Genomic DNA, 21,774 nt, shown 5'->3' with positions numbered 1-21,774 from the left:
ACCCTAAGGTAAATATGACAAGGAATCACAAAAGCTTCTATTGCCTTTATTTGTTTATTTGTATGTATACTTGAAGACAACAACAGATGTGTGACATGTTCACGTCTTGGTGCTGATGACCATCATGAAGACGCTGTGGTTTCCTGGCAGCGTCGAACCCGCCAGCGCCGCCTCGTCTGCACCGAACGTTTCCAGAGGGACGTCCACGCAGCTCAGCTCCCACCTGTGGAGCAGCGCTTCAATGGACCAATCAGCACTGAGGAGGAGGAGGGGGCGGAGTTAGGACCTCAGGTGTGTAACTTACAACTTAAGAAGTGGGACACCGGTTCCTTCAGCACCTCCTCTCCTGGTAGGTGGTCCAGAACTGAGCTTGGGGGTTCTTCCTCAGGAGGAACGCAACAGTCAGGAGGACATCTTCAAAATCTGGACCAGGAAGACGGGTGAGGAGGAGAGAGAGGAGAGAGGAGGAGAGGACGAGAGAGGAGGAGGAAAGGAGGAGAGAGGACGAGAGAGGAGGAGGAAAGAAGGAGAGAGGACGAGAGGAGGAGGAAAGGAGGAGGAAAGGAGGAGAGAGGACGAGAGAGGAGGAGGAAAGGAGGAGAGGACGAGAGAGGAGAGAGAGGAGGAGGAGAGAGGACGAGAGAGGAGGGAGGATGAGAGAAGAGGAGGAGGAGAGAGAGGAGAGAGGACGAGAGAGGAGCGAGGAGGAGGAAAGAAGGAGAGAGGACGAGAGAGGAGAGAGAGGAGGAGGAGAGAGGACGAGAGGAGGAGGAAAGGAGGAGAGAGGAGAGAGGAGGAGGAAAGAAGGAGAGAGGACGAGAGGAGGAGGAAAGGAGGAGGAAAGGAGGAGAGAGGACGAGAGAGGAGGAGGAGAGAGGACGAGAGAGGAGGGAGGATGAGAGAAGAGCGAGGAGGAGGAAAGAAGGAGAGAGGACGAGAGAGGAGGAGGAAAGGAGGAGAGAGGACGAGAGAGGAAAGGAGGAGAGGACGAGAGAGGAGGAGGAAAGGAGGAGAGAGGACGAGAGGAGAGAGAGGAGGAGGAAAGGAGGAGAGAGGAGGGAGGAAAGGAGGAGAGGACGAGAGAGGAGGAGGAAAGGAGGAGAGAGGACGAGAGAGGAGGGAGGATGAGAGAAGAGGAGGAGGAGAGAGAGGAGAGAGGACGAGAGAGGAGCGAGGAGGAGGAAAGAAGGAGAGAGGACGAGAGAGAGGAGGAGGAAAGGAGGAGAGAGGACGAGAGAGGAGGAGGAAAGGAGGAGAGGACGAGAGAGGAGAGAGAGGAGGAGGAGGAGAGAGGACGAGAGAGGAGGGAGGATGAGAGAAGAGGAGGAGGAGAGAGAGGAGAGGAGCGAGGAGGAGGAAAGAAGGAGAGAGGACGAGAGAGAGAGGAGAGAGGAGGAGGAAAGGACGAGAGGGGATGAGAGAAGAGGAGGAGGAGAGAGGACGAGAGAGGAGCGAGGAAAGAAGGAGAGAGGATGAGAGAGAGAGGAGAGAGGAGGAGGAAAGGAGGAGAGAGGACGAGAGAGAGGAGGAGGAGAGAGAGGTTTTTGAAGTCTGTTTATTTCTCCACTCAGGGAGACACCAAACATCATCATCTTAGTTCAGCCTTAACAAAACAACTTACATCTTCCAGCCTCAGAACAACAAACAAACAACACAAAAACAAACAACACAAAAACAAACAACACAAAAACAAACACAAAAACAAAACCCATCTTTACAAGCTAACACATAGCTCCCCCCCACAGAGCAGAGAACCCCCCCTACAGCCGTCACATTGTTCATCATCGTATAACAGGTGTGCTCCACCCTCAGTCGGGCCTTCAGCAGCCCCTTCAGGACCGGGACCAGGACCACCAGGACCGGGACCGGGACCAGGACCACCAGGACCGGGACCAGGACCAGGACCACCAGGACCGGGACCACCTCCACACTGCCGGTACTCTGTGTCCAGTTCTTACGAGTCAGCCAAATGGCCGACTTTGCAATCCCCAACAAAAGATTCACCAGCATGTGCTCCCGTTTCCTCTTTACTGTGTACTTCGGCCCAAAGACAAACGAGAACACCTCCCCAAGACCCTGGAACCACCTTTAACAGAGCAACCAGCTCTGCCAGACGAGGACACTGAACGAAGAGATGGACCAGGTCCTCACTCTGTGCAGAATGAACACCCCTCCCCCAGCTCCGGATCAAGCTGCTCTGTACCTGTTTGTGGCTATCGCTCCATGTACGACCCTCCACTGGAGGTCTGCTGCTTCTCAACAGGCAGCTTGTACAGAGCCCGCCAGCTGCCTTTCAGGGAAAAACTGGACCAAAGAACTCGGTCCACCTCGACTCCTTTACCCCGGCCAAAAAACGCAAATCCACCACCTTGACACACGTATGGTAGACGGCTTTTTTCCCCATATCCTGAAATGTTCCAAGATGCGGGGTTGCCATTGTGAGCAGCTGACTCTGCCCCAAAGAGGCAGCGACGGACAGCGAGGGGAACCAGTACTCAAACCCATCCGACCACTGGTCACAGAGAGCTCGGTCCATGGTGAACTCCCTCTGGTTGATGGACAGGGCGGCACAGACCTCCTCCACCACCCGGCTGATCAGCCTGACGGAGGTGATGTTGCTCCTGTCCCTCAGTGCGTCCACCGATGTCGCCGTCATCCTCATCAGATGGCCCAGTTTGGTGCAGCCGGCCTCTCTGAGACTCGCTCGCAGGCTGGCGGATTGCAGGGTTTGAGCCTGGAAAAAGAAGAGAGGTTCCTCAAACAGCCACATTCCAGGAACCTCAGGGATGGTGCGTGTGGTCTCAACGGTCCTCCAGGCCTGCAGTACGGAGCTGTAGAAAGACGTGAGCCCGTTTGGATCACAGCTCTCCGGCTGCAGGAGGAAGAGCTGCTTGTCAAAACCAAGCCGCCCAGCTCTCCTCAACAGGAGTCCAGCTGTGTCCAGCCAGCCTGGGCCACAGCTGTAAAGCAGTTTTTGAGCTGTCCGGAGTCTAAAAGAGGCAATTTTTGACTGAATGTTAATCAGTCCTTGCCCCCCTTCATCCACAGGCAGGTACATGGCTGCTGCCCGGACCCAGTGTTTGCCAGACCAGAACAAGTCCACCAAGGCTCTCTGGAAGTCCTCCATCAGGCCTCTCGGTGGCATCAGGACACTGAGCTTGTGCCAGAGAGTCGCAACCAAGTTATTGATGACCAGAACTCTTCCCCTATACGACAACTGAGGTAGCAACCATTTCCATCCAGATAACTGAGCGCACACTTTCTCCTTCACTCCCTCCCAGTTCTTTGTTTGAAAAACCTCGGTGCCCAAAAGATTTTCAGCCCCTCCCTCCCCCACTCAAGTCCACCAGTGCTGTTGGCAAAAAACACAAAGCTTCAGAGAAACAAAATCGGCCTTTCTGCTTTTCCACACCATCCAAAACGTCTCAAAACTCTGGCAAAAGACACCATCCTGCAGGAGTTTGACTTGACCCTTTGACCCTTTGACCCTTTGACCCGGGGACGTGATCAGCTGTGCAGTGACGATGTGATGGCCACTGAAGCCAACTGGACTGATCATGCTGTGGAGGATTCTGGAGCTTAGACTATAACCGGTCCAATCTGGCTGCACTCACCCTGTTGGTGTTGACCCTCACCCATGTGTACTGCCTGGCTTGTGGATGTTTGGTTCTCCTTGCGTCTAACAGGTCCAGTTGTGTGATAACCCTCTGAAGGCTCCGAGCCGACTGTAGGTGTGGTTCCTCACCAGTCCGATCTACAGTGAAGTCCACCGTGCAGTTAAAATCACCACCAACAACCAAGTGCTCCCGATTGTGGTTCTTCAGCTCATGTTCCAGTGTACTGAACAAACCTACCCTCTCTGTTCCCTGGTTCGGTGCATATACATTTAAACAGAAGATAGAGCCCTCTATTTCCGCCCTGACCACAAGAAGCCGACCCCTCACCACCTCAGTGAGGACAAGATGGAGGCCCCCAGTGTTCTCCTGAACAGCACCGCTACCCCTGCGCTCGTATTCGTGCCATGGCTGTGGGAAACAGACCCGTCCACCACAACCCCGATACAAACCCAAACCTCCGGAGCTCATTTTAAATCGTTTCACTGGAGATAAACGGAGGCTCACCGGACACGGTGATCCGCGTGGAGGGCGCTGACATCGGGGACACCTGCACGTGGGCGTCCCCGATGAACACGCCGCTCTCGATACGTACGTCTCCTCCTTTAGGAACACGACCACCGCCCGGTTCAACAACCCGCCACTCGCATATCCTCCACCACGCTCACCGGAACCGGAAAGAGAGAGTAGAGAGGAAGGAAGACGAGAGAGAGAGAGAGAGGGGAGAGGAGAGAGGAGGAGAAGAGGAGGAGAGACGTTAAACTGACCCTGCGGCTCGTAGAAGACATCCGATCCCAAGATGATATCCAGCTCGGGGAGCAGGAGGAGCTCAGGTGAGACCTCCCCCCAGGTGAGAGACAGCACCCCCACGTCCAGGAGCCCGTTGGCCTCACAGCTACGCCGGCAATTGTCCAGACACAGAGGGGTCTTAGCGCCGTCCGACAGGGTCACCTGGGCCCCGCACCGCGCCGCCACCACACCTGGGAGACTCACACCTGCACCGAGCTGAGAGAGAGAGGCTGTTTTTAAAGATGGCCGCTCGGATCCCTGGCGATGCAACGGGAGTCCTCCTCACCTCCAACACCTTCTTGCCCCTCAGCGTCTCCCTCCGAGTCCACAGATACTGAGCCAGCACCACCGCACAGGGCCACACGTACATCCCATAATGTGGGTCCAGAACCTGGGAGCACAAAACACAACGAGCAGCGTTAATCACACCCAGAACCTGGTCTAACCTCACATCGAGGACCTGGTCTAACCTCACATCCAGGACATGGTCTAACCTCACACCAGGACATGGTCTAACCTCACATCCAGGACCTGGTCTAACCTCACACCCAGGACATGGTCTAACCTCACACCCAGGACATGGTCTAACCTCACATCCAGGACATGGTCTAACCTCACATCCAGGACATGGTCTAACCTCACATCCAGGACATGGTCTAACCTCACATCCAGGACCTGGTCTAACCTCACATCGAGGACCTGGTCTAACCTCACACCCAGGACCTGGTCTAACCTCACATCGAGGACCTGGTCTAACCTCACATCCAGGACATGGTCTAACCTCACATCCAGGACATGGTCTAACCTCACACCCAGGACATGGTCTAACCTCACATCCAGGACATGGTCTAACCTCACACCAGGACATGGTCTAACCTCACATCGAGGACCTGGTCTAACCTCACATCGAGGACCTGGTCTAACCTCACACCCAGGACATGGTCTAACCTCACACCCAGGACATGGTCTAACCTCACATCCAGGACATGGTCTAACCTCACACCCAGGACCTGGTCTAACCTCACATCGAGGACCTGGTCTAACCTCACATCGAGGACCTGGTCTAACCTCACACCAGGACATGGTCTAACCTCACACCCAGGACATGGTCTAACCTCACATCCAGGACATGGTCTAACCTCACACCCAGGACCTGGTCTAACCTCACATCGAGGACCTGGTCTAACCTCACATCGAGGACCTGGTCTAACCTCACACCCAGGACCTGGTCTAACCTCACATCGAGGACCTGGTCTAACCTCACATCCAGGACATGGTCTAACCTCACATCCAGGACCTGGTCTAACCTCACACCCAGGACCTGGTCTAACCTCACACCCAGGACATGGTCTAACCTCACATCCAGGACCTGGTCTAACCTCACACCCAGGATATGGTCTAACCTCACACCCAGGACATGGTCTAACCTCACATCCAGGATATGGTCTAACCTCACACCAGGACATGGTCTAACCTCACACCCAGGACATGGTCTAACCTCACACCCAGGACATGGTCTAACCTCACACCAGGACATGGTCTAACCTCACACCAGGACATGGTCTAACCTCACACCCAGGACATGGTCTAACCTCACATCCAGGACCTGGTCTAACCTCACATCCAGGACCTGGTCTAACCTCACACCCAGGACATGGTCTAACCTCACACCAGGACATGGTCTAACCTCACACCCAGGACATGGTCTAACCTCACACCCAGGACATGGTCTAACCTCACACCAGGACATGGTCTAACCTCACACCAGGACATGGTCTAACCTCACACCCAGGACATGGTCTAACCTCACACCAGGACATGGTCTAACCTCACACCAGGACATGGTCTAACCTCACACCCAGGACATGGTCTAACCTCACACCCAGGACATGGTCTAACCTCACACCCAGGACATGGTCTAACCTCACACCAGGACATGGTCTAACCTCACACCCCACCTTGTTCACTTCGCTCGGCTTTGGCCAATCGGCTTGTAGCTCCGTCACTACGAGCTGCAAGAGTTAGTAGCACTTAAATGTCTCTTACTGATAGCACTTTGTAGTTTAACACTTTAGTAGCACTTAAATGTCTCTTACTGATAGCACTTTGTAGTTTAACACTTTAGTAGCACTTAAATGTCTCTTACTGATAGCACTTTGTAGTTTAACACTTTAGTAGCACTTAAATGTCTCTTACCGATAGCACTTTGTAGTTTAACACTTTAGTAACACTTAAATGTCTCTTCCTGATAGCACTTTGTAGTTTAACACTTTAGTAACACTTAAATGTCTCTTCCTGATAGCACTTTGTTGTTTAACACTTTAGTAGCACTTAAATGTCTCTTCCTGATAGCACTTTGTTGTTTAACACTTTAGTAGCACTTAAATGTCTCTTACTGATAGCACTTTGTAGTTTAACGTTATTGAAGAAATTGTACTTTCTTGATTCTTGTTGTTCTGAGTTTGGACTCATGGTTTAATGCACTTATTGTAAGTCGCTTTGGATAAAAGCGTCAGCTAAATGTCGAAGAGCACTCTAATACATTCTGTATCAACACAAATTGAACCTAAAGTCACGTGTTGTACCTCCGGTATGGAGACGGAGAGGCACACCGGAGGGCTCCTCTGGTCGTCTTTGAACGTGAACACTTTGCTCGGTGGTTCTGCTCCGCCGGGCTCCATTGGGGTTAATGCCCCCTAAATTACATCATCACATCTACAGCTACTATTCCGATTCTTCGTCTTCCGCATTAAGTAACTGAATCAATATCTATATTGATATGATATCACTAGCAGCCACGCTGACATCGACTTCCGGGTCGACTGTGACGAAAGGGTTAACAGCCAATCGAAACGACGCAAAAGCCCGGTGGGAAGGGCTTCGTCTAAATCCCAGCCAATAAGCGCGCTGCCCTCATGGGATGCTTCAGCCAATGAGCGTTGCGTTCCGGCACCAGAGGGCGGGAGCTACAGCTGTCCATCAGTCAGCCTCGGCATTGCGTTAGCTAGCTAGCTAGCTGAGCGGCAGGAGGAATGAACCATAAAAGCAAGAAGCGCATTAAAGAGGCGAGGCGGAGCGCCAGGCCGGAGTTGAAGGACTCGCTGGACTGGATCCGACACGACTACCACGAGTCCTTTGACGTGTCGCACCGGACCGTGACGGTAACGCGTCCACGAGCTAACGTGCTAAAGCTAACGCTAGCTAAGCGTGAGCTAGCAGCATGATGCTAGTTACAAAAACATCTCTATTTTTATCTAAATGACGTCAGTAGTGTCTTTTATTGTATAACCGTGTTAACAATATTGCTAAAATAAAGTACTATATATATACTGGGCATTAAACACAAAATGAGTTATTGTGCTTCACTTTAAAATACATTGCTCTGATGAGAACAATACCAACAGCTGCCACAACATTATATATTATTATTTTACATATTTGTAACCTACTGACCATAACTACAAATGTTTTTTATTTATTATTTCTTAATACTAAATATATATTTTTTAACTTCCTCATTCTAAAATATGTAATTATTATTGCTGCATGTTCATTTTATTCTTGTAACTAAAACGTCTCATTCTGGGGCAAAGTTGAGTGATCATTATGTTTTTAATGCGTTTCAACGGTCAGGTTTTATTCTGAAGGTGTAACTAGTGAGAGCTGATGTTAGTGTGTCATTGCTCAGCACGTGAGTGTGTCCTTCAAGTACACACTCACACCTCTTCTCTGTGTGCTGCTATCAGCCTCCTCTATCATTATTTAACTGTTTTAAAAACACGTGCAGATGTTCTCAAGCTGCGACTTTTCTAATGAGCTCCTTGCTCAAATGTGAGGCAATGCGTCGGTTGAGAATCTGCTCCGGTCCTAACGAGCTGCGTTCCAGGACAACGTGGAGCGCATGGACGCCCTGCGCGTCGGCCCCGAGGAGTTCATCCGGCGCTTCGAGCGGCCCTACAAGCCCGTGGTGCTGCAGCGCTGCCAGGAGAGCTGGCCGGCCCGGGAGAAGTGGACCCTGGAGCGCCTCAAGCGCAAGTACCGCAACCAGAAGTTCAAGTGCGGCGAGGACAACGACGGCTACTCCGTGAAGATGAAGATGAAGTACTACATGGAGTACCTGGAGACCACCAGGGACGACAGCCCGCTCTACATCTTCGACAGCAGCTACGGGGAACACGCCAAGCGGCGCAAGCTGCTGGAGGACTACCAGGTGCCGGTCTTCTTCAGGGACGACCTGTTCCAGTTCGCAGGAGAGAAGCGCAGACCGCCCTACAGGTGAGCCCTTTGTTTATGGAGCGTAGACCGCCCTACAGGTGAGCCCTTTGTTTATGGAGCGTAGACCGCCCTACAGGTGAGCCCTTTGTTTATGGAGCGTAGACCGCCCTACAGGTGAGCCCTTTGTTTATGGAGCGTAGACCGCCCTACAGGTGAGCCCTTTGTTTATGGAGCGCAGACCGCCCTACAGGTGAGCCCTTTGTTTATGAAGCGTAGACCGCCCTACAGGTGAGCCCTTTGTTTATGTAGCGTAGACCTCCCTACAGGTGAGCCCTTTGTTTATGGAGCGTAGACCGCCCTACAGGTGAGCCCTTTGTTTATGAAGCGTAGACCGCCCTACAGGTGAGCCCTTTGTTTATGTAGCGTAGACCGCCCTACAGGTGAGCCCTTTGTTTATGGAGCGTAGACCGCCCTACAGGTGAGCCCTTTGTTTATGGAGCGTAGACCGCCCTACAGGTGAGCCCTTTGTTTATGGAGCGTAGACCGCCCTACAGGTGAGCCCTTTGTTTATGGAGCGTAGACCGCCCTACAGGTGAGCCCTTTGTTTATGGAGCGTAGACCGCCCTACAGGTGAGCCCTTTGTTTATGGAGCGTAGACCGCCCTACAGGTGAGCCCTTTGTTTATGGAGCGCAGACCGCCCTACAGGTGAGCCCTTTGTTTATGAAGCGTAGACCGCCCTACAGGTGAGCCCTTTGTTTATGTAGCGTAGACCGCCCTACAGGTGAGCCCTTTGTTTATGGAGCGTAGACCGCCCTACAGGTGAGCCCTTTGTTTATGAAGCGTAGACCGCCCTACAGGTGAGCCCTTTGTTTATGGAGCGTAGACCGCCCTACAGGTGAGCCCTTTGTTTATGGAGCGTAGACCGCCCTACAGGTGAGCCCTTTGTTTATGGAGCGTAGACCGCCCTACAGGTGAGCCCTTTGTTTATGGAGCGTAGACCGCCCTACAGGTGAGCCCTTTGTTTATGGAGCGTAGACCGCCCTACAGGTGAGCCCTTTGTTTATGGAGCGTAGACCGCCCTACAGGTGAGCCCTTTGTTTATGGAGCGTAGACCGCCCTACAGGTGAGCCCTTTGTTTATGGAGCGTAGACCGCCCTACAGGTGAGCCCTTTGTTTATGGAGCGTAGACCGCCCTACAGGTGAGCCCTTTGTTTATGGAGCGTAGACCGCCCTACAGGTGAGCCCTTTGTTTATGAAGCATAGACTACCGTACAGGTGAGCCCTTTGTTTATGGAGCGTAGACCGCCCTACAGGTGAGCCCTTTGTTTATGGAGCGTAGACCGCCCTACAGGTGAGCCCTTTGTTTATGGAGCGTAGACCGCCCTACAGGTGAGCCCTTTGTTTATGCAGCGTAGACCGCCCTACAGGTGAGCCCTTTGTTTATGAAGCGTAGACCACCGTACAGGTGAGCCCTTTGTTTATGGAGCGTAGACTACCGTACAGGTGAGCCCTTTGTTTATGAAGCGCAGACCACCCTACAGGTGAGCCCTTTGTTTATGAAGCGCAGACCACCGTACAGGTGAGCCCTTTGTTTATGAAGCGTAGACCACCGTACAGGTGAGCCCTTTGTTTATGGAGCGTAGACTACCGTACAGGTGAGCCCTTTGTTTATGGAGCGTAGACTACCGTACATGTGAGCCCTTTGTTTATGGAGCGTAGACCACCGTACAGGTGAGCCCTTTGTTTATGAAGCGCAGACCACCGTACAGGTGAGCCCTTTGTTTATGAAGCGTAGACCACCCTACAGGTGAGCCCTTTGTTTATGAAGCGCAGACCACCGTACAGGTGAGCCCTTTGTTTATGAAGCGTAGACCACCGTACAGGTGAGCCCTTTGTTTATGGAGCGTAGACTACCGTACAGGTGAGCCCTTTGTTTATGGAGCGTAGACCACCGTACAGGTGAGCCCTTTGTTTATGAAGCGTAGACCACCGTACAGGATAACACTTTATTTACTCAGAACCGATGTGTGATCAGCTGGTGGTAATGTCCAGACATGCTTCCATGCTCCTTCAAAGACATTTAAAATATGATTTGGATATTGAAAAATAATAATTTCGAATAGCTTTCATAATATACTCAATATTCTTTTCAGCCCGTGTTATCTTATGTTACCTGCTAATCACTTTTTCTATTCATATTTTAGTGCCAGACGTCTTCATGACCAACATTAAAAACAAAGACATCTATCAGTCTCTGGTGATGGAGAGGTTTTGGTGGTGCGTACTCGTGCAGCTCAACCGGTTGGTGCTCTGGTCTATCTCACAGGTGGTTTGTAATGGGCCCGGCTCGCTCTGGCACCGGCATCCACATCGACCCGCTGGGCACCAGCGCCTGGAACGCCCTGGTCCATGGACACAAGAGGTGGTGTCTGTTCCCCACCAACACACCCCGAGAGCTGATCAAAGTCTCCAGAGAGGACGGGGGCAACCAGCAGGACGAGGCTATCACCTGGTTCAACGTGGTTTACCCCAGGACACAGCAGCCCAACTGGCCTCCAGAGTTCATGCCGCTGGAGATCCTCCAGAGACCCGGGGAGACCGTGTTTGTGCCGGGTCAGTACCTTCAGCTTCTAAATATATTCATCCACGATCAGATGTTCAACGGTTAGAGGACAGGAAAGGAATACAGGAGAGGTTAGGGTTGAAGAACGGTAGAGAAGGGCGATGTGGAGGGGCAATGTAGAGAAGGGCGATGTGGAGGGGCAATGTAGAGAAGGGCAATGTAGAGAAGGGCAATGTAGAGAAGGGCGATGTGGAGGGGCAATGTAGAGAAGGGCGATGTGGAGGGGCAATGTAGAGAGGGGCAATGTAGAGAAGGGCAATGTAGAGAAGGGCGATGTGGAGGGGCAATGTAGAGAAGGGCGATGTGGAGGGGCAATGTAGAGAGGGGCAATGTAGAGAAGGGCAATGTAGAGAAGGGCGATGTGGAGGGGCAATGTAGAGAAGGGCGATGTGGAGGGGCAATGTAGAGAAGGGCGATGTGGAGGGGCAATGTAGAGAAGGGCGATGTGGAGGGGCAATGTAGAGAAGGGCGATGTGGAGGGGCAATGTAGAGAAGGGCGATGTGGAGGGGCAATGTAGAGAAGGGCAATGTGGAGGGGCAATGTAGAGAAGGGCGATGTGGAGGGGCAATGTAGAGAAGGGCGATGTGGAGGGGCAATGTAGAGAAGGGCGATGTGGAGGGGCAATGTAGAGAAGGGCGATGTGGAGAAGGGCGATGTGGAGGGGCAATGTAGAGAAGGGAGTTGTAAAGAAGGGAGTTGTAGAGAAGGGCGATGTAGAGAAGGGAGTTGTAGAGAAGGGAGTTGTAGAGAAGGGCGATGTGGAGGGGCAATGTAGAGAAGGGAGTTGTAGAGAAGGGCAATTTGGAGGGGCAATGTAGAGAAGGGAGATGTAGAGAAGGGAGATGTAGAGAAGGGCGATGTAGAGAAGGGAGTTGTGGAGAAGGGAGTTGTAGAGAAGGGCGATGTAGAGAAGGGAGTTGTAGAGAAGGGAGTTGTAGAGAAGGGCGATGTAGAGAAGGGAGATGTGGAGGGGCAATGTAGAGAAGGGAGTTGTAAAGAAGGGAGTTGTAGAGAAGGGCGATGTAGAGAAGGGAGTTGTAGAGAAGGGAGTTGTAGAGAAGGGCGATGTAGAGAAGGGAGTTGTAGAGAAGGGAGTTGTAGAGAAGGGCGATGTAGAGAAGGGAGTTGTAGAGAAGGGAGATGTAGAGAAGGGCGATGTAGAGAAGGGAGTTGTAGAGAAGGGCAATGTGGAGGGGCAATGTAGAGAAGGGAGATGTAGAGAAGGGAGATGTAGAGAAGGGCGATGTAGAGAAGGGAGTTGTGGAGAAGGGCGATGTAGAGAAGGGAGTTGTGGAGAAGGGAGTTGTAGAGAAGGGCGATGTGGAGGGGCAATGTAGAGAAGGGAGTTGTAGAGAAGGGCAATGTGGAGGGGCAATGTAGAGAAGGGAGATGTAGAGAAGGGCGATGTGGAGAAGGGCGATGTAGAGAAGGGAGTTGTGGAGAAGGGCGATGTAGAGAAGGGCGATGTGGAGAAGGGCGATGTAGAGAAGGGAGATGTGGAGAAGGGCGATGTGGAGAAGGGCGATGTAGAGAAGGGAGTTGTGGAGAAGGGAGATGTGGAGAAGGGCGATGTGGAGAAGGGAGATGTGGAGAAGGGCGATGTAGAGAAGGGCGATGTAGAGAAGGGAGTTGTGGAGAAGGGAGATGTGGAGAAGGGCGATGTGGAGAAGGGAGATGTGGAGAAGGGCGATGTGGAGAAGGGCGATGTAGAGAAGGGAGTTGTGGAGAAGGGCGATGTAGAGAAGGGCGATGTAGAGAAGGGAGATGTGGAGAAGGGCGATGTGGAGAAGGGCGATGTAGAGAAGGGCGATGTAGAGAAGGGAGTTGTGGAGAAGGGCGATGTAGAGAAGGGCGATGTAGAGAAGGGAGTTGTGGAGAAGGGCGATGTAGAGAAGGGCGATGTAGAGAAGGGAGTTGTGGAGAAGGGCGATGTAGAGAAGGGCGATGTAGAGAAGGGAGTTGTGGAGAAGGGCGATGTAGAGAAGGGCGATGTGGAGAAGGGAGTTGTGGAGAAGGGCGATGTGGAGAAGGGAGTTGTGGAGAAGGGAGTTGTGGAGAAGGGAGTTGTGGAGAAGGGCGATGTGGAGAAGGGCGATGTAGAGAAGGGCGATGTGGAGAAGGGAGTTGTGGAGAAGGGAGTTGTGGAGAAGGGCGATGTGGAGAAGGGCGATGTAGAGAAGGGCGATGTGGAGAAGGGAGTTGTGGAGAAGGGCGATGTAGAGAAGGGAGTTGTGGAGAAGGGCGATGTGGAGAAGGGCGATGTAGAGAAGGGAGTTGTGGAGAAGGGCGATGTAGAGAAGGGCGATGTGGAGAAGGGAGTTGTGGAGAAGGGCGATGTGGAGAAGGGAGTTGTGGAGAAGGGCGATGTGGAGAAGGCCGATGTGGAGAAGGGCGATGTGGAGAAGGGCGATGTGGAGAAGGGAGTTGTGGAGAAGGGCGATGTGGAGAAGGGCGATGTAGAGAAGGGCGATGTAGAGAAGGGAGTTGTGGAGAAGGGAGATGTGGAGAAGGGCGATGTGGAGAAGGGCGATGTGGAGAAGGGAGTTGTGGAGAAGGGCGATGTGGAGAAGGGCGATGTGGAGAAGGGCGATGTGGAGAAGGCCGATGTGGAGAAGGGCGATGTGGAGAAGGGAGTTGTGGAGAAGGGCGATGTAGAGAAGGGCGATGTGGAGAAGGGCGATGTGGAGAAGGGCGATGTGGAGAAGGGCGATGTGGAGAAGGGAGTTGTGGAGAAGGGCGATGTGGAGAAGGCCGATGTGGAGAAGGGCGATGTAGAGAAGGGAGTTGTGGAGAAGGGAGTTGTGGAGAAGGGAGTTGTGGAGAAGGGCGATGTGGAGAAGGGCGATGTGGAGAAGGGCGATGTGGAGAAGGGAGTTGTGGAGAAGGGCGATGTGGAGAAGGGAGTTGTGGAGAAGGGCGATGTGGAGAAGGGCGATGTAGAGAAGGGCGATGTGGAGAAGGGAGTTGTGGAGAAGGGCGATGTGGAGAAGGGCGATGTGGAGAAGGGAGTTGTGGAGAAGGGCGATGTGGAGAAGGGCGATGTGGAGAAGGGCGATGTGGAGAAGGGAGTTGTAGAGAAGGGCGATGTGGAGAAGGGAGTTGTAGAGAAGGGAGTCGTAGAGAAGGGCAATGTAGAGGAACAATTAAAGAGGGGCGTGGCAGAGGGCATTAACGAGGGCGTGGCAGAGGGCATTAACGAGGGCGAGGCAGAGGGCATTAACGAGAGCGAGGCAGAGGGCATTAACGAGGGCGTGGCAGAGGGCATTAACGAGGGCGTGGCAGAGGGCATTAACGAGGGCGTGGCAGAGGGCATTAACGAGAGCGAGGCAGAGGGCATTAACGAGGGCGTGGCAGAGGGCATTAACGAGGGCGTGGCAGAGGGCATTAACGAGGGCGTGGCAGAGGGCATTAAAGAGGGGCGTGGCAGAGGGCATTAACGAGGGCGAGGCAGAGGGCATTAACGAGGGCGTGGCAGAGGGCATTAACGAGGGCGTGGCAGAGGGCATTAAAGAGGGGCGTGGCAGAGGGCATTAACGAGGGCGTGGCAGAGGGCATTAACGAGGGCGTGGCAGAGGGCATTAACGAGGGCGTGGCAGAGGGCATTAACGAGGGCGTGGCAGAGGGCATTAACGAGGGCGAGGCAGAGGGCATTAACGAGGGCGTGGCAGAGGGCATTAACGAGGGCGTGGCAGAGGCATTAACGAGGGCGTGGCAGAGGGCATTAACGAGGGCGTGGCAGAGGGCATTAACGAGGGCGTGGCAGAGGCATTAACGAGGGCGTGGCAGAGGGCATTAACGAGGGCGTGGCAGAGGGCATTAACGAGGGCGAGGCAGAGGGCATTAACGAGGGCGTGGCAGAGGGCATTAACGAGGGCGTGGCAGAGGGCATTAACGAGGGCGTGGCAGAGGGCATTAACGAGGGCGTGGCAGAGGGCATTAACGAGGGCGAGGCAGAGGGCATTAACGAGGGCGAGGCAGAGGGCATTAACGAGGGCGTGGCAGAGGGCATTAACGAGGGCGTGGCAGAGGGCATTAACGAGGGCGTGGCAGAGGGCATTAACGAGGGCGAGGCAGAGGGCATTAACGAGGGCGTGGCAGAGGGCATTAAAGAGGGCGTGGCAGAGGGCATTAACGAGGGCGTGGCAGAGGGCATTAACGAGGGCGAGGCAGAGGGCATTAAAGAGGGGCGTGGCAGAGGGCATTAAAGAGGGCGTGGCAGAGGGCATTAACGAGGGCGTGGCAGAGGGCATTAACGAGGGCGTGGCAGAGGGCATTAACGAGGGCGTGGCAGAGGGCATTAACGAGGGGCGTGGCAGAGGGCATTAACGAGGGCGAGGCAGAGGGCATTAAAGAGGGCGTGGCAGAGGGCATTAACGAGGGCGTGGCAGAGGGCATTAACGAGGGCGTGGCAGAGGGCATTAAAGAGGGCGTGGCAGAGGGCATTAAAGAGGGCGAGGCAGAGGGCATTAACGAGGGCGTGGCAGAGGGCATTAACGAGGGCGAGGCAGAGGGCATTAACGAGGGCGTGGCAGAGGGCATTAAAGAGGGCGAGGCAGAGGGCATTAACGAGGGCGTGGCAGAGGGCATTAACGAGGGCGTGGCAGAGGGCATTAACGAGGGCGTGGCAGAGGGCATTAACGAGGGCGTGGCAGAGGGCATTAACGAGGGCGTGGCAGAGGGCATTAACGAGGGCGAGGCAGAGGGCATTAAAGAGGGGCGTGGCAGAGGGCATTAAAGAGGGCGTGGCAGAGGGCATTAACGAGGGCGTGGCAGAGGGCATTAACGAGGGCGTGGCAGAGGGCATTAACGAGGGCGTGGCAGAGGGCATTAACGAGGGCGTGGCAGAGGGCATTAAAGAGGGCGAGGCAGAGGGCATTAACGAGGGCGTGGCAGAGGGCATTAACGAGGGCGTGGCAGAGGGCATTAACGAGGGGGCATTAACGAGGGCGTGGCAGAGGGCATTAACGAGGGCGAGGCAGAGGGCATTAACGAGGGCGAGGCAGAGGGCATTAACGAGGGCGTGGCAGAGGGCATTAACGAGGGCGTGGCAGAGGGCATTAACGAGGGCGTGGCAGAGGGCATTAACGAGGGGCGTGGCAGAGGGCATTAACGAGGGCGAGGCAGAGGGCATTAAAGAGGGGCGTGGCAGAGGGCATTAACGAGGGCGAGGCAGAGGGCATTAACGAGGGCGTGGCAGAGGGCATTAACGAGGGCGAGGCAGAGGGCATTAACGAGGGGCGTGGCAGAGGGCATTAACGAGGGCGAGGCAGAGGGCATTAACGAGGGCGTGGCAGAGGGCATTAACGAGGGCGTGGCAGAGGGCATTAAAGAGGGCGTGGCAGAGGGCATTAAAGAGGGGCGTGGCAGAGGGCATTAACGAGGGCGTGGCAGAGGGCATTAACGAGGGCGTGGCAGAGGGCATTAACGAGGGCGTGGCAGAGGGCATTAACGAGGGCGTGGCAGAGGGCATTAACGAGGGCGAGGCAGAGGGCATTAACGAGGGCGTGGCAGAGGGCATTAACGAGGGCGTGGCAGAGGGCATTAACGAGGGCGAGGCAGAGGGCATTAACGAGGGCGTGGCAGAGGGCATTAACGAGGGCGAGGCAGAGGGCATTAACGAGGGCGAGGCAGAGGGCATTAACGAGGGCGTGGCAGAGGGCATTAACGAGGGCGTGGCAGAGGGCATTAACGAGGGCGTGGCAGAGGGCATTAACGAGGGCGTGGCAGAGGGCATTAACGAGGGCGTGGCAGAGGGCATTAACGAGGGCGAGGCAGAGGGCATTAACGAGGGCGTGGCAGAGGGCATTAACGAGGGCGTGGCAGAGGGCATTAACGAGGGCGTGGCAGAGGGCATTAACGAGGGCGTGGCAGAGGGCATTAACGAGGGCGTGGCAGAGGGCATTAACGAGGGCGTGGCAGAGGGCATTAACGAGGGCGAGGCAGAGGGCATTAACGAGGGCGTGGCAGAGGGCATTAACGAGGGCGTGGCAGAGGGCATTAACGAGGGCGTGGCAGAGGGCATTAACGAGGGCGTGGCAGAGGGCATTAACGAGGGCGTGGCAGAGGGCATTAACGAGGGCGTGGCAGAGGGCATTAACGAGGGCGTGGCAGAGGGCATTAACGAGGGCGTGGCAGAGGGCATTAACGAGGGCGAGGCAGAGGGCATTAACGAGGGCGTGGCAGAGGGCATTAACGAGGGCGAGGCAGAGGGCATTAACGAGGGCGTGGCAGAGGGCATTGTGTGGCTCACCAGCTGTGTGTCGCAGGCGGGTGGTGGCACGTCGTGCTCAACATGGACACCACCATCGCCGTCACGCAGAACTTCGCCAGCACCACCAACTTCCCGGTCGTGTGGCACAAGACCGTCCGGGGCCGGCCCAAGCTGTCCAGGAAGTGGTACCGGTAAGAACCCAGAGATTAGACGGGTCCCATTTGCTCCAACAACACACCAGTTTGATTGTCTTTGTTGTGACTTCTTTTTTTAGACTTCTTGTGTTTCCGCAACATTTAAGAACATTAACAGATATTTTACTTTAAAACAACGTTTTTGTTTCTTGTTGTATAAGAAATATACTCTTTGTGGTCTTTGATTTTCAAAATAAAAGTCCCGCGAATCTCTGGAAACAGAAACATGATGACTAGAACTAGAACATGTCTTTAATGCAGAATAATTAAGTTAAACAATATAATCTAAATAGTATATGTTTCAAGTGTCTACAGGTTTTACTAATGTTATGAATAATTATGCTCAATGTTTTCTAGTCTTTGTGTTTCAGAGAGATATATTTGTATATAAATATATATATATAATGTATATAAAATAATAAATCCTATGTAGGCCTGTGATTGACTTCTTTAAACTCACGTTGGGTTCAGGGTCTTGAAGCAGGAGAGGCCCGACTTGGCGGTGCTGGCCGACCAAGTGGACCTTCAGGAGTCGACGGGCATCGCGTCAGACAGCTCCAGCGACTCTTCATCCTCCTCATCCTCTAGTTCATCTGACTCCGACTCCAATGTATGCACACACACACACACACACACACACACACACTCACGCACGCATATAAATATATATATATATCTGTTAGGATCACACATGTCGACCCTGTAACATAATACACATGTTAACGGTGTTGTAAGGGCACACGTCTGAACACTTCCTCCTCTCCTCCCCCTCCCCCTCCCCCTCCCCATCCCCCCCCCCTCCTCCTCCTCCTCCTCCTCCTCCCCAGCCGGCGTCGGGCTCTGAGGAGGCCGTGTCCCACCGCAGGAAGAAGAGGAGGACTTGTGGGTCGACGTCCATCGGTGGTCGTGACGCCTGCGTCAACAAGGAGAGGAGCTCGTCTCGGTGACCTCGGCCCTCTGCAGGCTCCGCCCACCTCCAGCTGGGGGTCACTGGAGAGCCGTCATCTGGTGACCTCCAGCTGGGGGTCACCGGAGAGCCGTCCTCTGGTGACCTCCAGCTGGGGGTCACCGGAGAGCCGTCCTCTGGTGACCTCCAGCTGGGGGTCACCGGAGAGCCGTCCTCTGGTGACCTCCAGCTGGGGGTCACCGGAGAGCCGTCCTCTGGTGACCTCCAGCTGGGGGTCACCGGAGAGCCGTCCTCTGGTGACCTCCAGCTGGGGGTCACCGGAGAGCCGTCCTCTGGTGACCTCCAGCTGGGGGTCACCGGAGAGCCGTCCTCTGGTGACCTCCAGCTGGGGGTCACCGGAGAGCCGTCCTCTGGTGACCAGCCGTCAGGGAGCTGCTTGTGTACCTGTAACCTCCTCCAGGCCTCTAGTTTCACAGGGGCGGTCCTTAACCCTCTGAACGCCAACGCCGGTTCTCTTTTCAAAATAAAGGTCCTGCTCCTCTAAGAACCAGAACCTTCATGACTAGAAGGAGTTTGATAGTTTATTTTACCAACTATTCTCCTCCTCTCCTCTCCTCTCCTCTCCTCTCCTCTCCTCTCCTCTCCTCTCCTCTCCTCTCCTTCCTCCTCCTCTTCTCCCCTCTCCTCTCCTCTCCTCTCCTCTCCTCTCCTCTCCTCTCCTCTCCTCTCCTCTCCTCTCCTCTCCTCTCCTTCCTCCTCCTCTTCTCCCCTCTCCTCTCCTCTCCTCTCCTCTCCTCTCCTCTCCTCTCCTCTCCTCTCCTTCCTCCTCCTCTTCTCCCCTTTCCTCTCCTTTCCTCTCCTCTCCTTTCCTCTCCTCTCCTCTCCTCTCCTCTCCTCTTCTCTTCTCTCCTCTCCTCTCCTCTCCTCTCCTCTCCTCTCCTTCCTCCTCCTCTTCTCTCCTCTCCTCTCCTTCCTCCTCCTCTTCTCCCCTCTCCTCTCCTTTCCTCTCCTCCTCTCTCCTCTCCTCTCTTCTCCTTGTCTCATGACGTCAGAATGTAATGTTTAATGTTGTTTACACAATCTGATGAAAGTAAACCGATTATTTGAAGATTCTAAAAGACAAAGAATTAAATATCACAAGTTTAAGGTGCACATGATGTGTTCAAGGACCGCTGGAGAGAGCTGTTTTCTGGAGTTCAGGGGGTTAAAAGAGCTCAAATGATGGAGAGCTACACAGGCCTTGTTGTTGTTGTTGATGTGAAGCTAGAGGCCCAAGTCGTAGGAAGACTTTCCTGCGAGCTGATTGGTCGAGGCGTCGTCCCGGTGATTCAAAGCCTTAAAGAAACAGAAACCTTTGATCCAAAACGTTTCCTCCTCCCGCTTTGTGCCAAAATGCTGCAGCGGCCTCGCAGAGTACACTACATTCCCCACAATGCACTGCTGCTGCTTTTTGTTTGTTTATCTCCAGTAGAGGAACTGTCTGTCTGCCTGTCTGTCTGTCTGTCTGCCTGTCTGTCTGTCTGTGTGTCGGAGTTCATCTTGTTCACAAATCAATTGTTTGGTGTCTCCTCCTTCTTCTTCTCCTTCTCCTTCTTCTCTTCCATCTTCTCCTTCTCCTCCTTCTTCTTCTCCTCCTTCATCTCCCTCCTTCTCTTCCTTCTCCTTCTCTTCCTTCTTCTCCTCCTTCTCCCTCCTTCTCCTTCTCTTCCTTCTTCTCCCTCCTTCTTCTCTTCCTTCTTCTTCTCCCTCCTTCTTCTTCTCTTCCTTCTTCTCCCTCCTTCTTCTTCTCTTCCTTCTTCTCCCTCCTTCTTCTCTTCCTTCTTCTTCTCCCTCCTTCTTCTTCTCTTCCTTCTCCTCCTTCTTCTCCCTCCTTCTTCTCTTCCTTCTTCTTCTCCCTCCTTCTTCTTCTCTTCCTTCTCCTCCTTCTTCTCCCTCCTTCTTCTTCTCTTCCTTCTCCTCCTTCTTCTCCCTCCTTCTTCTTCTCCCTCCTTCTTCTTCTCTTCCTTCTTCTTCTTCTCTTCCTTCTTCTCCTCCTTCTCCTTCTTCCTTATTCGGTTATTCAAGTAATTTTTAAAGTGAATATGGTTCAAAACGTTTTTTAATGTGGTTATTTAGACTTTTTCTTTCTGGTCGAACAAAACAAGACTTTTGAAGACGAGATTTTGACGGTTTAAAGAGCTGTGAAGTTTAACCCCAGAACATGAATATTTAAATAACTCTGAGGTCATTCAAACTAATTATTGATTAAGAAGATCACCGGTTAATAAAACAGATTTTGATGTTAATTATCATTAAAATAGTCAGTTAATCCATATTCAAACGTCTCGTTTTGTCCCAAAGAACCGGTTTTCTGATCAAAGGGTTATTGATCGTCCTCTGAATGGAGGCGTGGCTTTAGACTCAAGTGCCTCTGAAGACGTCAGTCGGTGCGACTGGCGCCTTCGTGCGCCTGAAGGCACCACATTGGCCCCTGAGGTCGGTCACGTGGTGCCTTCAGGGCCTCTCCGCTGATCTGGGATCAGAGTTGAAGTGAATCTCATACAATGTGATGAATTTCATTTTGTTGGTCAATAAAATATTTTCTATGACTTTGTTTAGACGATCTTTTGAGCATTAATGGCGACATGTTGGTCTTTTTATTGTTTGTTTTCATGCGCCACAAATATCAACGTTTAGTCCTTTAACAAAAGTACTTCATTAAAATACTACGAAAACTGAAAAAATACAACTTTCACTTCCATACTTAAAGTACGTTTAGCTGGTAATACTTCAGTACTGTATCTATAATACACATAGTACAGCAATACCATGTGTACCAGATGTAGTACAGTAACAAGTACAACACATACCTCTGAGATGTAGTACAGTAGAGAGTACAACATGTACCTCAGATGTAGTACAACATGTACTTCTGAGGTGTAGTACAGTAGAGAGTACAACATGTACCTCTGAGATGTAGTACAGTAACAAGTACAACATGTACCTCTGAGATGTAGTACAGTAACAAGTACAACATGTACCTCTGAGGTGTAGTACAGTAACAAGTACAACATGTACCTCTGAGGTGTAGTACAGTAACAAGTACAACATGTACCTCAGATGTAGTACAACATGTACTTCTGAGGTGTAGTACAGTAGAGAGTACAACATGTACCTCTGAGGTGTAGTACAGTAACAAGTACAACATGTACCTCAGATGTAGTACAACATGTACTTCTG

The 21,774-nt window shown here is 52.9% G+C and overlaps 2 protein-coding genes across 5 annotated transcripts; one reads left to right on the top strand and one right to left on the bottom strand.

The window, feature by feature from the left end:
• Positions 1-31: 31 nt before the first annotated feature.
• Positions 32-7,227, bottom strand: mettl23 (methyltransferase like 23). Of its 2 annotated transcripts, XM_034538898.1 has the most exons (5): positions 6,989-7,227; positions 4,690-4,794; positions 4,382-4,619; positions 339-423; positions 32-256 (listed from the first exon to the last, which is right to left on the bottom strand). In XM_034538898.1, the coding sequence occupies exons 1-5, from the start codon at positions 7,082-7,084 to the stop codon at positions 100-102; spliced, it is 681 nt and encodes a 226-aa protein (XP_034394789.1). In that variant the 5' UTR covers positions 7,085-7,227; the 3' UTR covers positions 32-99. The 2 variants fall into 2 exon arrangements, with proteins under 2 accessions (XP_034394789.1, XP_034394790.1); XM_034538899.1 differs by lacking the exons at positions 32-256; positions 339-423 and adding an exon at positions 1,471-2,734.
• A 129-nt stretch (positions 7,228-7,356) lies between these two features.
• On the top strand, positions 7,357-21,152 carry jmjd6 (jumonji domain containing 6, arginine demethylase and lysine hydroxylase). 3 transcript variants are annotated; one of them, XR_004609821.1, is made up of 7 exons: positions 7,357-7,564; positions 8,290-8,678; positions 10,946-11,232; positions 17,510-17,645; positions 18,120-18,258; positions 18,476-18,656; positions 18,696-18,754. XR_004609821.1 is itself a non-coding variant. In XM_034538891.1 (7 exons), the coding sequence occupies exons 1-6, from the start codon at positions 7,436-7,438 to the stop codon at positions 18,593-18,595; spliced, it is 1,200 nt and encodes a 399-aa protein (XP_034394782.1). In that variant the 5' UTR covers positions 7,357-7,435; the 3' UTR covers positions 18,596-18,634; positions 18,947-19,046. The 3 variants fall into 3 exon arrangements, 2 of the variants coding, with proteins under 2 accessions (XP_034394782.1, XP_034394781.1); XM_034538891.1 differs by lacking the exon at positions 18,696-18,754 and adding an exon at positions 18,947-19,046 and having other exon boundaries at positions 18,476-18,634; XM_034538890.1 differs by having other exon boundaries at positions 18,476-21,152.
• Positions 21,153-21,774: the final 622 nt, after the last annotated feature.

The sequence above is a fragment of the Cyclopterus lumpus genome, chromosome 8, assembly GCF_009769545.1.
Source record: "Cyclopterus lumpus isolate fCycLum1 chromosome 8, fCycLum1.pri, whole genome shotgun sequence".
Lineage (NCBI taxonomy): Eukaryota > Metazoa > Chordata > Actinopteri > Perciformes > Cyclopteridae > Cyclopterus > Cyclopterus lumpus.
Note: the sequence above shows the minus strand (reverse complement) of the source record. Positions and strands in the feature narration are given on the sequence as shown.

Excerpts from the sequence above, each read along its gene's own strand:
- jmjd6 (XM_034538890.1), top strand. The coding sequence starts at position 7,436 with ATGAACCATAAAAGCAAGAAGCGCATTAAAGAGGCGAGGCGGAGCGCC. Across the intron at positions 17,646-18,119 it reads CTGTCCAGGAAGTGGTACCG|GGTCTTGAAGCAGGAGAGGC; the intron begins GTAAGAACCCAG and ends CGTTGGGTTCAG. Across the intron at positions 18,259-18,475 it reads CATCTGACTCCGACTCCAAT|CCGGCGTCGGGCTCTGAGGA; the intron begins GTATGCACACAC and ends CCTCCTCCCCAG.
- mettl23 (XM_034538898.1), bottom strand. The coding sequence starts at position 7,084 with ATGGAGCCCGGCGGAGCAGAACCACCGAGCAAAGTGTTCACGTTCAAA. Across the intron at positions 424-4,381 it reads TGTCTTCTACGAGCCGCAGG|ATTTTGAAGATGTCCTCCTG; the intron begins GTCAGTTTAACG and ends TTCCTGGTCCAG. Across the intron at positions 257-338 it reads ACCACCTACCAGGAGAGGAG|TGCTGATTGGTCCATTGAAG; the intron begins GTGCTGAAGGAA and ends CCTCCTCCTCAG.